General features: G+C 43.3%; 1 protein-coding gene across 3 annotated transcripts in view; it reads right to left on the bottom strand.

Annotated features, from left to right (window-relative positions):
* Positions 1-14,337, bottom strand: part of LTN1 (listerin E3 ubiquitin protein ligase 1) — a 45,890-nt gene extending 31,553 nt beyond the window's left edge. For 2 of the 3 annotated variants that reach the window (XM_053657649.1, XM_037161514.2), the window contains exons 1-11: positions 14,199-14,336; positions 10,265-10,468; positions 9,413-9,511; positions 8,704-8,934; positions 6,676-6,728; positions 5,834-6,014; positions 5,328-5,501; positions 4,193-4,383; positions 2,791-2,926; positions 1,033-1,842; positions 659-700 (exon numbers count right to left, since the gene is read on the bottom strand). In XM_053657649.1, the coding sequence (XP_053513624.1) occupies positions 659-700; positions 1,033-1,842; positions 2,791-2,926; positions 4,193-4,383; positions 5,328-5,501; positions 5,834-6,014; positions 6,676-6,728; positions 8,704-8,934; positions 9,413-9,511; positions 10,265-10,468; positions 14,199-14,240 (2,163 nt within the window). In that variant the 5' untranslated portion in view covers positions 14,241-14,336. Of the gene's footprint in view, positions 1-658; positions 701-1,032; positions 1,843-2,790; positions 2,927-4,192; positions 4,384-5,327; positions 5,502-5,833; positions 6,015-6,675; positions 6,729-8,703; positions 8,935-9,412; positions 9,512-10,264; positions 10,469-14,198 lie in introns of all 3 variants that reach the window. The other variant, XR_008390159.1, reaches the window with a different exon arrangement.
* Between the last annotated feature and the right edge of the window lie 1,160 nt (positions 14,338-15,497).

Raw genomic sequence — 15,497 nt, 5'->3', positions numbered from 1 at the left:
TTAACTTTCTTATCCAGTTAAGTTGCCATCAAACATGGAAGGCTTTAATCTGCCTGTATAATATTCCAGAGCTAGGCCAACAATCTCCTGACATGTTCCAGGCAAAACTAGAACCACTGAATCCATTTCTATGGAAGAAAGAGTGACCAGGGTAAGAACAGAAACCAGCAGCCTTCATTTAAGAAAATCAGTGTCTGTGCGCCCCTCTGGGGAGCAAGCCCGCACCGTTCCTGCCCGCCCCCCCCCCCCCAGCACATCACCTCTGCCGTTCTCTCTCTGGAGCTCCAAGGGCCCTTCTTCTGCCTCTGTAATCTGTTTCCTGGCTCACTTCTACCCTGTAGCTTTCTACATAAACTTTCTCTTATGATTTGAAAAAATAACAATAAAAAAATGTTGAACTTTCCCTTTGTTGACTGCTCGGGAAGAAGCACTGGGTTCCCAGAGCCTGTCCATTCCTCCCTGATGTCCCTGCCCTGAGAAACCCTATAGAAGACAAGCACCAGATGTCTTCTCCAATTACAGGACCTGGCAGTGATGAGAAAGTGCTCTAACACAGACACCGGACCATATCCCCACTGTATGGCTGCGACTGGGGTTTCAGTTTTTCTACACCCATAAACACGAAAAAAAAAGAGAGAAAAAAAAATCCCTAAGATACCTTCTCAATGACCTGAAGAACTGAATTCCACTTCAGATCCACCTGAAAGAGGAAAAGGAGTCACAAGTAATCACTGGAAGGAATAGTAAACATTTATGAGTAAACGAAGCAACCGGCCACCACTACACAAATGGGACTTTCTCAGCTGGTCCAACTCCCCCTTTTGCTACCAAGCTTGTGTCACGACCACATACATATTTACTGAACGCTGGCCGGGAAGTCCCACACACTTCCCAACTCACAACCACTATGTTGCTTATCTTTAAATTCGTAATCAAGAAACAATCCAAATGTTCCGCCCCCACAAGCCCCCTCCACGTCTGTGATGGTGGTGCCAGTGTAAGCCAGTACAGTTCGAAGAGACGCGACAGTACCTCCGTCAGATCGTCTAAGACATCTTTCCTTTCCTTATCGTCGTCACAGCAACGGAGGGCACTGTACAAAATGTCCACCAGGAAACCAGTGTCCTTCCTTTGGTCTTCATTTAGCCAACCGACTACTTTCCGGTATAAAAACTGCACTGCAGGGTTTCTCTGTATAAGTTCGGCTATTTCAGGAGGTTTGGATTTGACAATGCTCTGCCCTTCGTCACCTAGCAGCATCTTAAATACTTGGGTTGAAGAGAAGGAATTGAGCAGAGTGGAAAGAAACCTCAGATGTTGCTCTGATCTTTGTTCGTTGACAAAATTAATACTCATCCCTGCCAGTCTGCAGACTAAGTCTTCCAAAGGTCTCCTCCGCAGTGGAGATATAAGGTCTGAACAGTTACGGGAGAGAAGAGGTTCAGCCATTAATTCCCAGCCCTCATTGTTCTTACCTTCTGAGGGGACATATTTTTCATTCTCTGTATGACTTTCAGGCATCTCATCAGCAAACCTGACCTTGCCAACTTTTTTCTTATTTGACCTCAATGAGCTCTTTGGCTTTTGAAGGACCTGTAATAGGTTAGATATACCCAAAACAGACTTAACATCAGCTTCTGGCTCATTCATTTTCTCAAAACAGATGTCTGATAGTCTTTCCCAGAAATTCAGTAGCACTTTCTCCAAGCTGTGAGCAGTTTCATCATCTTTTTCCATATCTGCTTTGGCTTCCCAAGAACTTAAAGTTTCTGCCAAATAGTCAAATGGTTGCCCATCCTGCAATCTTTGGTCTTTGAGAACTGCATCAATCACAGGAATCAACTAAAAGAGAAGGTGAAATAGAGTAGTTAAGTCTCCAGAAGAAATAAAATGTAATCAAGGTAGCTATATAACATTATAAGTGTTCATACTTAATTAATAAAAAATAAGGATTTCCTCCCAGAACTCTGAAAAGAGTTAACCTGATAAATCATTTTCCTATCAATATACAGAGCTTAATGATTTTACTGTATTCCTCCTGAATGACTACATTTTTATGACATAAATGACCAGGATTATCGGTCATTAACAAATAATATACTTTACTCTGAATTTCTGAGGTTATTCAAGTTTTTTGTTTTTTTTCCCAAGTCGAAACGAAAAACAGAGGATCCACAGAATTCAGAATCCTTTTCTTGAACTACAAAGATAAGAGAAGTTAACTATCTGAGATAACAACAGGATTTGGGCTTATATTTCATCTATTAATTTCCTACCAGGGGAGCCATATTCTAGAACCTGCCCTCATCCCTGATTCTAAGCACCAAACACAACTGTTCACAAAAGGGTATATGTGCTTGAATATTTCAGAAGTAATACTCAAGTACGTGTATTTGAACTATTGTTGCTGTGTATAATGCTCACTTTTCTCTAATGCTCACTTTTCTCCCCAAATTTTTGAGGGAAAAGTAAGGGTGCACATTACACATGGGTATAATGCTTACACACCAGGGGTGTAACGATGAGCGTTAACAATCCCACATGTAAAATGTGCACAGACGTGGGTGCACACCATAGACAGCAAAATACGGGGATGCGAAAGACCAAAAACCGCATCTTCTAAATTGTTTTGCATTTCAACTTTAAAACCGTCAGGGTCTGTTCATCCAGAGGCTAGTCCTCGGTCATTAGAGTGTTACACTAACTATACTGGCACGGAATCTTGACACAATGAACTTGATTCTTTCTAGTCAGGGTGGAAAACGCTAGTGATTTTTACACTACAAATACCTGGTCGCTGATGAGCATCTCTTCAATCTCTCTCTCCCCGAGGTTCTGCTGCATGATGAAACGCAAGCAATCGAAGAACGCAGCTACCACTGCCGAGCACTCACAGAGGCTGGTTTTGATCCTCTCTGTTGACAGCCTGCGAAACAACACATCGGCAGGGCTCACTCCTCCGTGAAAAAGAGTACAGCACCTCAGAAACGCCCAAACAAGTCTTGGAGGAGGCATCATACCAAAAGATGAGGACTTTTCAAAATAAAATTCTTTTTTTTTGAAATGTGCATTTATTTTTTTCAAAGATTTTCATTATCTATTTTTTTAGATACAGGGGAGGGAGAAAGAGGAGAGAAAGATCAGTGTGTGGCTGCCTCTCACGCGCCCCCTACTGGGGACCTGGCCCGAAACCCAGCATGTGCCTCGACCAGAACTTGAACTGCCAGTCCCCTGGTTTGCAGGCCCATGTTCAATCCACCGAGCTACACCAGCCAGGACTAAAAAAATAAAGTTCTTATACTAAAAACTAAGAACAAGCAAAAAAATATAGCCTAATTATAATATGAACTTAAAGAACTGTGAAAAAAAGCCTATTTAAAAAATTTGTCAACAGAAGATAACACATTTATTTTCTATTCATGAACCAATCGAGCTACAAATTTGAAAGCTAGGACTTAACTAAATAAAAAGTACTGTGAAAGAAATTTAAGTAGTAAATATAATACAGTATCTTTTATTTATTAAGTTCAACAAAGACTGCAGTAATTTTTAATTGTGACTTTAAACTTCTGTAAGTTTGTGGAATTTTTAGAAACTTTACAGGTTCATTTTCTGCATTTACACATTTGTATTTATCAACATACAAAAAAGTGGCTCACTTGGAAAATGGCCTATTGCCACCTGAGGGTCTTACTACACTCACCTTATTTTCTGTTGTACGCTAACTAGCACTGAAGCCTTAAGAGAACCCAAGGAAAAAATTCCATTTTAATTCTCTGAAAACTTGAAAAGTGTCTAATGAATAGGAAAAAACTACTTGGGGGAATTTAATTTATTTTTTATTTTTTTGAAAAGATTTTATTTAAAGTAACTAAATAAAATTTAATATAAAAAAAAGATTTTATTTATTTATCTTTAGAGAGGAAGGGAAGGAGAGAAAGAGAGCAATACCAGTGTATGGTTGTTTCTCATGCATCCCCCAGAGAACTGGCCTGCAACCCAGGCATGTGCTCTGACTGGGGATTGAACTGTGGCTGTTTGGTTAGCAGGCCAGAGCTCAATCCACTGAGCTACACCAGCCAGGGCCATTTGGGGGAAATTTAAATAAGAAAGACAATTATGTTCATCCCACCCCTCTGTGAGAACAAGAAACATCTCTTGGCTTTAAAGACCCAAGAGTTAAACCCCTTACCCTGCCACCAGAGAGGTGAGGAAGTCTTTGAAGAAGTCCAGTTTGGGGTCCGTGACAGACTGTGGGAGCTTGCTAACGAACGGCAGCAGGTTGGGGTGTATGACCGGGGCCAGGCCCCGGCCACCGTCACGCATCACGGCTGACAGCTTGGGAAACACGCTTTTTCTGGCATTTACATGAAGCCAACAGTCCTGACCAGGGAAAAGATTATAACGACAAAGATCATAACCCACTTTCCCCAGCTGAGAGAGAAGACACACGGGTCTCAAAAATAAAAGTCAAGTATTCTACCCTAAGAGACTAACATCTGTCACTGCCATTAGAAACTAAAACTCTGAAATTCCATAAGACATTTATTACATACAGTACTCATGTATGCCACAGGCTTCCGGGGTCACAGTCACTAGAAGTAATTACCTAACTTAAAATGTTCACACAAGAGCAGCACTGACTCTCACACGGAAGACTCAGAGGCGCCTGCTTGGGGCCGCACGGGAACACACAGCCCCAGCTAAACGGACCAAGACCCTCTGCCATTTTACAGGCAGGTTAGATTTACATCAAGTTTTGGGTTAAGTATTTTATTTCCAGGAAAGCCTTTTTTCAGATAGCTTTTAGACAGTACAACCTAAGAGGCTCTAAGACAGCAGTTTTCAACCACTGTGCTGTCAAGAATTTCTAAAACATGCGGCCCCTGACTACTTAGCCAAGGGCACTGACCTCTTTTCCCTCAGGCTGGCAATTTAGAAAATGACAAGAGCCAATACAACAGCAGCCATCTGCTGTGAATGAAGTAAAATTATACCTATTTTTTGTCAGATCGGCAAAAAATACATCTTGCGGTGTGTCACTGATTTTTAAAAAATATTTTATTCATTTTCAGAGAGAGGGGAAGGGAGGGTGACAGAGAAACATCAGCTGATTGCTTCTCGCAGGCTCCCAACATGCCCTGACTAGGAATTGAACTGGCCACCTTTTGGTTCACAGGCTGGTGCTCAATCCACTGAGCCATACCAGCCAGGGCATGTGCTGCAGATTTTTAGTAATTACGTGTGCCATGAGATGGAAAAGGTTGAAAAATCGCAGCTCCAAGACAGGTATTCCCAGATGCACCAAGCATACCTCCCTCACCCACCTCGACAGTCATCAGGGTGTATAGCACAGCCTCCCAGACGGCGGGGCACACAATGGGGTCACTGTCATCAATGCTGAGTAGGACAGAGGAGCTGACTCGCGATGCTTCGTCCCTCATCAAGTGTGGAATGCGCTGGCACAAAGTGGAAACTAACTCGAAATAGGCAGCGCGGATCTAAACGGAGAAACAAAGGGGAAAATAAACAAATACATTCAGTGAGAACGGACCTACACATGCCAACAATTTCAATCAAGGTGCCAGGAGTGGAGCAGGAGTGGAGCAGGAGTGGAGCATGACAATTCAACTCTCAATCTGAAGTCCTAGCAAATACAAAAGTGAAAATACAGTAACATTCCAGTAGGAGGGGCAATGAGGTCCCACCATGAACACGTATTTGTAAAGTTTTAAATGTAAACAGTAAACATAAAGCATAGATATAAACTGACACAATCAGGAGAAAAAGAAAGGAATCAGAGAAGTATCTTAAAAAAGAAAGACGAAGACACCTGAGGCACACTGTGTTTCCCATACTTCCAGAACTTGTTCTGGGACAGGAGAGACTTAAACCTCTCCTCCAGAGACCCGAGCTCGTGCTCTGGTATGAGGCAGAGCAGTTTCTTCAAGGCCAACAAGGAGCACGTCACGACCCGGTGGAATTTAGCCTCTCTCTCTTCCTCTGGAACAGTTCTTATTGTGAAAACAGGAGAAATACGTTTAAGGACCGAGTATAAGCAAAAGGACATATTTGACTCTTCTATTTTAAATGTTTTATCATTAAATGACTACCAAAGTTGCTTTATTTCTATTTTTGATTCTCCCTGTGCCAACCCCCCTCAAAATACAGTCACTCCCAGAAGTTCAGTCCCATACTTCCCACATAACACCAGGTGAAAGCGCGTGCAGAGCCTGGGCCGAGGGAAGTGTGCGCCCCTCCCCCAGCTCGTGGCAGGCTACGCAGAGGAGCCTCGGAATGGGCATTAATGCGCCGAAGACGGCTTTCCCTATGGACTCCGATTAGAGTCTGATTAAAACAATAAAAGTGATGAGAACATTTCACTACTTTTTCAGTAGAACTACTCACAGTTTTTCCACTATTTTCAACACGGCCTTAAAACGTCCCCTGCTATGACCGTCAAAAGGTGAATATAGGAAAAATCTAAAAGCATCTTTTCGAAAAAGAACCTACTATGTGGCTCCCAGATAACTCAACTTAAATAGCAGGACAACTGGCAAGGAGAAGCACTTCAGATGGCACACGGCACATAACACACTACACTAGGCGTTTTCATCTCTACATTCGGCACCCCCTTGAACACACATTAAGGTCCTGACAGGAGTTACAACTTACTGCGGGTCACTGAGGGAGTCGGGTGTTTCTTTGATCAGATGATCCTGCAGTACCTGCAGAAGGAAAAGCCCAAGCCTTGAGATTTCACTGCATTGCCAATGGTGATTGGAGACAGCATAAGCCTCATCTGATCTAGAAGTTTCCTAACCTTTCCCAACAAAAGAAACTAATTAAGTAGGAACACTAAAAGGTTTGAACTTTACCTATTTTTTTTCCCCTACCATCCCCAAGGTTGGCTACTATCAAGGCAAGAAGGATAGGGCTCTTCTCCAAGCACCTGCAGTTTCCATCAGGAGGAACCGTCCCCCTCACCCTGGCTGGCGTAGCTCAGTGGACTGACTGCCGGCCTGCAGATCGAAAGGTCAACGGTTCGATTCTGAGTCAGGGCACATGCCTGGGTTGTGGGCCAGGTCCCCAGTGGGGGGCATGTGAAAGGCAACAACATATTGATGTTTCTCTCCCTCTCTCGTCCTTTCTCTAATAAATAAAATCTTAAAACAACAACAACACACAAACAGAAACTATGAAGAGCCAAATCAGTTGTCTCAAAATCCATTTTCTAAAACTCTTAGTGTCTAAACTCATGACACTTCACTTTCATAACAGTTACCACTTGTTATTTAAATAAGCCAATGACTCTTAACCTGTAGCTGGCTTAGAGAGCTGCCTTTGAGAAAATGGTTAAAGGTACAAATCCCCTCCCTAGAAAAACAACTCAGTACACCTGAGAAAGGAAGAGCAGGAGAACCGAGTAGGCGAGGGGACTTCCTGTGTGTGTGGGGAAGAGGTGTGAGGGAAGGGCCCAGGAGTCCAAGCCAGTAAGGATAAGGAGAACCCACCGCAAGGCCGAATCACTGGAAGGAGGACGGAGTGAGGGACAGACACAGGGCTGTGAGTGCACAGGGGTTCCACAGAGGGAACGAGGGCAGGCACCCACTGTTGAAATCTGCAGTTCCCTCCTCACTCCATTTCCTCACATAATGTCAGGAAGCTTGGCCATCTGGTCCCTCCAGTCTGTATCGTAAGGACAGTAAGGAGGGGAGAAATGAGGAAAACAGCACCAGATGCAGACAAACTGAAAGCCACAGAAGTTATGGCTGACACCAGTCTGGTCGAAGTGTGGGCTGAGAGCTGAAGAAACTTCCCCACGGGCTTGTGAGAGAGACGTGTGAGGCCGTCTGAAGGGCAATTCACCAACACCTGTGGAAACTGTAACTGTGCTGATTTTTTGATCCAATGAATGGTGACTAGAAGTGCTGGTACTTTTCACTCCCACCAAGTGAGAAGTGATCTATTCAAAAAAGTCCACTAAACTTTGTAATAAAGACATCCGAATAAAACCATAAATGTGTGTTTTAAAAGGTTAACCAAACTGCTGTGTATCCATACAAAGGACTACCAGAGAGCCAGCAAAAAAGTCAAGTAAATCTGTAAACATGTATTAATGGGAAAATACGGGGAAAAGTAAGTTTAGAATGAATTTTTAGATGTATTCTTTTTTTAGATTATATACTATAATCTAAAGATTAAGATTTATAAATTAAATAGAGACAATTAAAATATTTCAGAAAGATACAATACAACATGTCACTTGTAGTTAAACTACGACATGGGCTCAGTGGACTGAGCACCAGCCTGCAGATCAGAGGGTCAGCACGGGGGCCCCTGGTTCGGCTGCGCGCCTGGGCTGCGGGTCGGGTCCACAGCCGGGGGGCGCGAGACAATGGATTAATGTACCCTTGGGCACTGGTGTTTTTTCTCTCCCTCTCCTTCTCCCTCCACTCTTTAAAATAAATAAATAAATAAAATATTTTAAAAAATAAATAGAATGCAACAAACAAACAAACAAATAAATAGAATGCAACATGAACAACTGTGTTAAACACTGTTCCAGAAACACCACCTTCCGTTGGAAACATTTCATGCACGTGACTCCCTCACACTGCCGGGCAGAAGAGCAGTCACTGTAATATGCCTGCTGTCCCTTAAACACTTAGGGAAAAACAGAGAACAGTTCCCAGGACTTACACTTGCAATCTCGTCCTTACAGAAGGCTATGGCCTCAGGCTGCTTGCTGGGGGGGAAGGCCGCGGCGAAGGCGTCCTTCGCTGCCGATGCGGCGGGCGGGTAGGTGTCACACTGAGCCAGGAGCCAATAGCCCATTACGCTTTTTAAATAAGGAGCCAAGTGTTTCTTAACTTTGAGGATAAGTTTTTCAAAAGCTTGCTGTGTGGCTTCTCGAACCCGGCGGTCATGGTCCTATTGCAAGGATAGTATGGTTTAAAATCATTCTACTGAAACAAATACAGATATTTTGGAATATGCTGTGATAACCCATCAATAAGAATGCAACTATGTACAGAGCTAGACAAAAAATCAACTATGTAAAGAAACTGATTATTTTTTTCCTTCTCCCAAGATGATAATTGTACTAAAATTAGAGTTCAGGCTAGGCCTTATATGATTAAGCAATTGGTTCTCATTCTTCTGGGGCAAATATACAAAGAAATTAAACTGCCAAACTTTATTGTGACTAGAAAGCATCTGGGTAATTCTGACCTAATTTTGGAAAACACAACAAACTCCCTACACACCTCACACAACTAAATGATCCGATCTGTGTACAACACCGACAAACCATTTCATCACCCTCACCACCAACGTCATCTCTATCTGACAGTCCCCATAACTTCAAATACATACAACAGAAATTAACTAGTCGGCTCTTAATACTTACAAGAGAAATTTTGCAAAAAATTCTTGGCCAGTATGGAAGAACTCCTTTTACAGTTTCTGCATCTCTCTCTATACACATGGTTCCAAATTCTTGCATAGCCTGAAAGTAAATTATTAACATTGTTAAGGATCAACAGTCATAATATTGGCTATTGTCTATATTTATTCTGCTCTGGAAGCTTTGTCTATTTTATGTACACTGTTTCTGTTTGTGCCACATGGAACAAACTGAAAGAGTTCCTTTAAATGCTAGTATGGTAGAAACTTTCCAGCTATTTTTTAAAAATAAAATATATGCAGCCCTGGCTGGTGTGGCTCAGTGGATTGAGCACACCAATGCACGCAGGCCTTTCAGCCTACCAACCGAAAAGTCGCCAGATCACCTCCCTCTCAGGGCACGTGCCTGGGCTGTGGACCAGGCCCCCAGCTGGGGGCGCATAAGAGGCAAGTGCACAAGAGGCAGCCACAAACAGATGTTTCCCGTGCACATCACTGTTCCTCTCTCTCTCCCTCCCATCCCCTCTTCTCTGAAAATAAATCTCACAAAACTTTAAATAAATAAACATGCAAACAAAAAAATCCCATTTAAAATTATAGGGTCAAATTACATTCTCTAACGGAAGTAAAAGTATACAGCCAGAAATCCAAAGTGGTTCAAAATGAGCAGAATAACACATTAATTTATAACCTAGAAGATAAGTACAAACTAAGCTTAAGTCTGCGTGTCAGAAAAAAAGTATAACTGTAAAAGAAATTATGTACAGTGATTCATTTTCCTTTACATCAAATATGGCAACGATATTTTAATAAAAGGACTATGTTATTTAAAAATTTATGAAAACAATAAACTTGCTTTTAATTTTGTTGTGACATCTTTCTTAGAAAGTTTCCGTAGGACCATTCGGAAATCAGAATCTACAAGACTATCAATTTCTTCAGCTCCTTGAACAGCAGGAACATAGCCTAGGTCACTCTGGAATGTTCCAAAACCAATAAATCCAGGCACAGTTCCCTGTTCTTTTGCCAGAAGTTCTGCAGCTCGGCCACTGTTTGAAGGCTGGTAGAAAGTAGAGAGAAAAAAAAATGTCAGAGTACAAGAAGAATTCCAAATTTACCTTTGAGTTCTGTAGAGTATAATTCCTGGATAATTCACATGACAGAACAAGCTTCTGAGTTTTCTTCTTAGCCTAAGATTTCATGTATTGCAATGTTTCCCAAAGATAAATGTTTCTATCAACAAGAAGTTATCAATAATGATCCCAAGAGGTATTTCCTGGTTTTCTAAACATCAGAAAAATGTTTTTTAAACTGGATACAATCCATTAGGTGCTCATGATATCTAGTTAATCAGTTACAACAGCATGTTAAAGACATAGAATAAAATATTTAAAATCAGAGAAGCATCATGTATAGTAAGCCTAAGTACTGTTTCATAAAATGTTTTATTTCCAACTTTTGCATAAATAGTATGTGCACTGCGTAATGATGTAAAAATAACTGAAATGGATTACATCTTTTCACTCACCCATTCATTCAACAAATATTTATTAAGTAACCACAATGGAACAAGCCTAACCACAGCTGTTTCCAGACTAGGAACTCCACGAGGACAGACACACTCACTGCCACATACTCAAACTTCTTTGGGCTAAAATAGTTACAAATTACATTATTATTGACATAGAAACCCATATGATGGTTAGGTTATAAGATATATTACTTTGTTTTGAACCATAATCAGCAGTCTGTCCGACTGATACACAAAGTAGCAGTCTCCTAGTACTAAAAGTTAAGGGATTAGTTGTGACAAATAAAATATTTGAACTGCTAAAAGAAATTAACATATTGTAATCTAAGAGAAAAATTCCTCAGTCCAATGTTTGGGATGACATTACAACCTACCTAAACCTGTTTCTTACCTCTTTATGAGAATGTTTAAAAAGGGTTATCCAAATGTGTGATTCGATTTTCTCATACCTAGCAAAATTGTGTGTAGTAAACTGATTTATCAAGGAAAAATCTGGACCATATTCTAAACTGAAATGAATAATTAAAACTGAAAACGAATTACTTTCTATCAAAACAAGGGTTATCCAAATGTGTGATTCAATTTGCTCGTACCTAGCAAAATTGTGTGTAGAAACCTGATTTGTTAAGGAAAAATCTGGACCACATTCCAAACTGAAATGAATGATCAGAAATGAAAATGAATTAATTTTTTACCAAAATAAGAGCATTTAAGACTAATTGCAAAATAAACGGTTCTCTATTTTAAAACTTTATTAAAGTGAACATTACTCAAAGAGCTACAAAGAAAGTTAGTGAACTACAATTCTGAAAACTACATATGATGATCTTAGTACATCAGAATTTCATCTGTAATCCCATTTGTAAACTTCTTTATGAGGAAACAGAACATTGAAGTAGTATAAAAAAGAAATAGTTGCTGAAAGCTAAAGGGGTCAGGGTGAATTCTGAACTGACCTGAATGATCACAACTAGACAGTGGTAAGTAGGATCAGAAGGTACCACTTCAAGTTTCCAATTTAAAAGTAACAAATTATTCTTTAATGTACTGATTGTATCTTTTATGCAATATCTACTTTGAGTTTAAAATATAGTTACTGTTTCATATTATTTACTCTACTGTATGTTAGATATTATACCCACAGTTTGAAAAGAAACTTTATTACTGGCAGTTAATTTTCTTGTGCTTCATTCTCCTGTGCCTGTCTTCCAGAGATGAAGAGGTAGCACAGCTGTGTCTACAGTTTCAATCCAAAACTCAGGACGGATCTTCCACCACTTCACCTCCACCATTTCCACTCCATTCTTCTACCACCCTTTTTCTCCCTTGTTCCAAACGAGCTGCCAAGATTTATGTTCCAGTCCCAAGTTGACTTGAAGGGTCCCTGAAATATACCCTACCCTTTTCACGACTTGGTTTTTGCATAATCTTATCTCTCCACCTGAAAATTTCTCCTTCCTTTTCGTTGTTTGACAAACTCCTATTCATCCTTCAAAACATAGTGGTGTTTTCAACACCTGCCTCTCTCAGGTCAACCCCCATTCTTTTCTGTTGTTCCACTTCCTTTCTACTCATACCCCATCAACATTCCCTGACATATTATAGTTATCTGCATACTCATCTGTTTCTATCATCAAGAAAAGGGGATGTTTGTCTGTCACCCTTGAGTACACTGCATTCGGGATTCTAAGTCTTCTGCTTAAATCAACCACTGCCATTCAAATCCCAGCTCAGCAACTTCCTGGTTACATGAGCTCAGGTAAATTTCTTTAAAACTCAGTACCATCAGCCCTGGATTGAGCTCGGGCCTGTGAACCAAAGGATCGTGGTTCAATTCCCAGTCAGGGCACATGCCTGGGTTGTAGGCCAGTTCAGGTCAGGGGACGAATGAGAGGCAATCATACCTTGATATTTCTTTCCCTCTCTCCTTCCCTTCCCCTCTAAAGATAAATAAATACAATCTTTAAACAAAACAAAACTCAGTACCATCAGGTTTAAAGTGAAATAACTGTAACTAAATAATTATTTGGGTTGTTGTCAAGATTAAACATAAGTTTTTTAACCAGCGTAGTCATAACTGATTCCAGCAATTATCATCAAAGAATGCTAAAACCATTAGATGAAAGCGTGTGGGAGAAAATATGATATTCCCAGGCTCGAGGTACCACTCCAGGCATTATTTTGATAGCCAGTGGAAAAGCTGTCTTCCCCAAGTGATTAATCAAACACCACCACCCCCAGGACAAACAGGCACCACGTGTCCCTGCAGTGATGCACTGAGGTGCTTCATCTATGCAATCATAAGAAACAAACAATTTTAAATTAAGCTGGTCTAGACTCTTCCCCATAAAAGTACCGCGGGGCGGGGGGAGGGGGGGGCAGGGCGGGCAGGTAGTATTGGGAAACTGTCAAGAGCTAACTAAGTAAAAAGGAATGAGTGATCCCAGACTGGATATTGGATGCTTTTTGAATGCTGTTTCTAAACATAAAGTTACAGAGAACATTACTGAAATGGCCACAGAAATCTTAATACAATGCCGTATATTACTAGCTAACAGTATTATACTAAAGTTAAATTTTCTGCCGCGTTGTAACTGTTGATGGTTATGTAGAAGAATGCCATTATTTTTAGAACACACATGATTTAGGAGTTGTCGTAGTTTTTGCAAGTAATTCTCGTAAGGCTCAACGAAATACAATACTTATACAGGGAAAGCAAGTGTGCTCAAATATTAAGAGCTGGTGACTCTAGGTAGAGACTAGTTGTCTACCTAGTCACTGTAATATTCTTGCCTGTTCTCTAATATTCTTTCGCTTATACTGGGACTACTTCAGAAACAAAATATTGAGGACATGTGTTAATTAAAAAGCCCAGGTTCCATAAGGAGTCCGTGTAGCCAGAGAAGGGACGGAGGCGGCGGTAGCGGCAGCGGCGGCGGGGAGAGCGGTGGCTTCAGCCCGGACCAGGAACCCCGCCGCGACCCCACGACCCCGAGATCGCCGACTCCGGGTCCGAGGCCGCCGGCTCAGACCGGCGGGCAGCCTCCCTCTGAAACCACCACTGAAGCGTCAGTTAAAGAAAAGTGTGTGCGCGGGGGCAGCTCGGCGCAGAGCACCTTTGCTCTCCCAGCCCCGCCACCAGCCAAGACACCACCTGCCGGCGGGGACGCGCTCCGGGAGGTCATGCCCCACACGCGCCCACGCTGCCCCGCAGCCGCGCTGCGCACGTCCCCGCTCGGCCCGGCCACCTCGCGCTCACCCTCAGGTTCCCCTTGGTCCGCTGCTTGTTCTTCCCGCCCATGGCCGCGCTCTCGCCGCACTCTCAGCCGCAGCCCCCGGTGGAAACGGCAGGACCACAACTTCCGGCTCTGTTGCCGGAAGTGGTTCATGAAAGAACTTCCCCGGCCCTCCCCTTCCTCCACCTACCCAGCCTCCCGCTGCCCCACTTCCGCTCCGGACTCCCGCTGAGGCCAAGACTCCCTTCCCGCACCACCTCACAATTGGAGCCACGCCTGTCTGGCTGACGTCAACTCTGTCCAATAGGCAGCCGAGCGTGGGACCGCGGCGCCGAATCCCTGCTGCTGCGGTCCAGGGAGGCGACTTTGGTTCCCAGCTCCGCGAAGCGGAGACTGGCGCGGGCTGAGAGGCGTTTTCGACTGTGGGTGGCGGCAGAACGACGTGGCGGTGGCTGTGGGGATAGGCGGACCGGTTTGGCCCTTCAGAACGCAATCATAGTGTTGTCGGGCGTTTGATGGAAACGCAGGCCTTCGGGCCCGCTCGCGACTGTTAAATCAGATTCTGCGTTTGAAACCGGATATCCAGGCCTTGTTAAAAATTTGAGAAGTAATGCTCTAGGCCTTATTCCCCCCGAATTCACACTTTTTCACATTGTAATTGTAACGTGCAGTTTTTTAAAAAAGCATAATGTGGCAGTCCTAATTTTTGAGACGTACGGATCTCGTAGTTCGGGATTTTGCTTCTGAGAATCACCGGACAAAACAAGCGCATGATGCTGGTGATGGCCTCGCATGTCCACTCTCCCTCTCGTATTCCACGGCCGGATACTGAGCTCCGCAAACTCCTTTTATTCGGCTGGCTCCTCGGCAGGCGCTGGGACAGCCCCTCTCTTTCCACGTCGCCCCGGCGGCGGCCTTTGCTCCGGAAACTGCAACCGCGTCCGGCAGCAGCGGGTTCAGTCTCCTGCCTTTAAACCATCGGACTGGCCTCACCGCGCACCTCGGGGAGCCAGCGGCAGCCGGCGGCACCCACCCCCAGGTGGCCGAGGTCCTAGGCTCAGAGGTCCGCACCCCGACTCCGCAGGTCCCTCTGTTGAGCCCCTGGACACCCTCCACAGCCAGACGCCGGCCTCTCCACGACGGGAACCGAGCTGCAGCTGCCGGGGCCTCCCACAAACTACTCTGATCACCCCTTTCCCTTACCGCCTTCCTCCCCTCCTCACCGTGCCCCAGGGACAGGAGCTGCGGCCGCGGTGAAGACCTCCGTGACCTTTTTTTTTTTGCTTTTAAAATCCCGTTTAACCAATTCCCCACATTAATGT

Source organism: Artibeus jamaicensis, unplaced genomic scaffold (assembly GCF_021234435.1).
Source record: "Artibeus jamaicensis isolate MK-2021 breed Jamaican fruit bat unplaced genomic scaffold, CSHL_Jam_final scaffold_474, whole genome shotgun sequence".
In the NCBI taxonomy this organism is placed as follows: domain Eukaryota; kingdom Metazoa; phylum Chordata; class Mammalia; order Chiroptera; family Phyllostomidae; genus Artibeus; species Artibeus jamaicensis.
The sequence above is the reverse complement of the archived record's forward strand: the minus strand, read 5'-3'. Positions and strand labels throughout refer to the sequence as shown.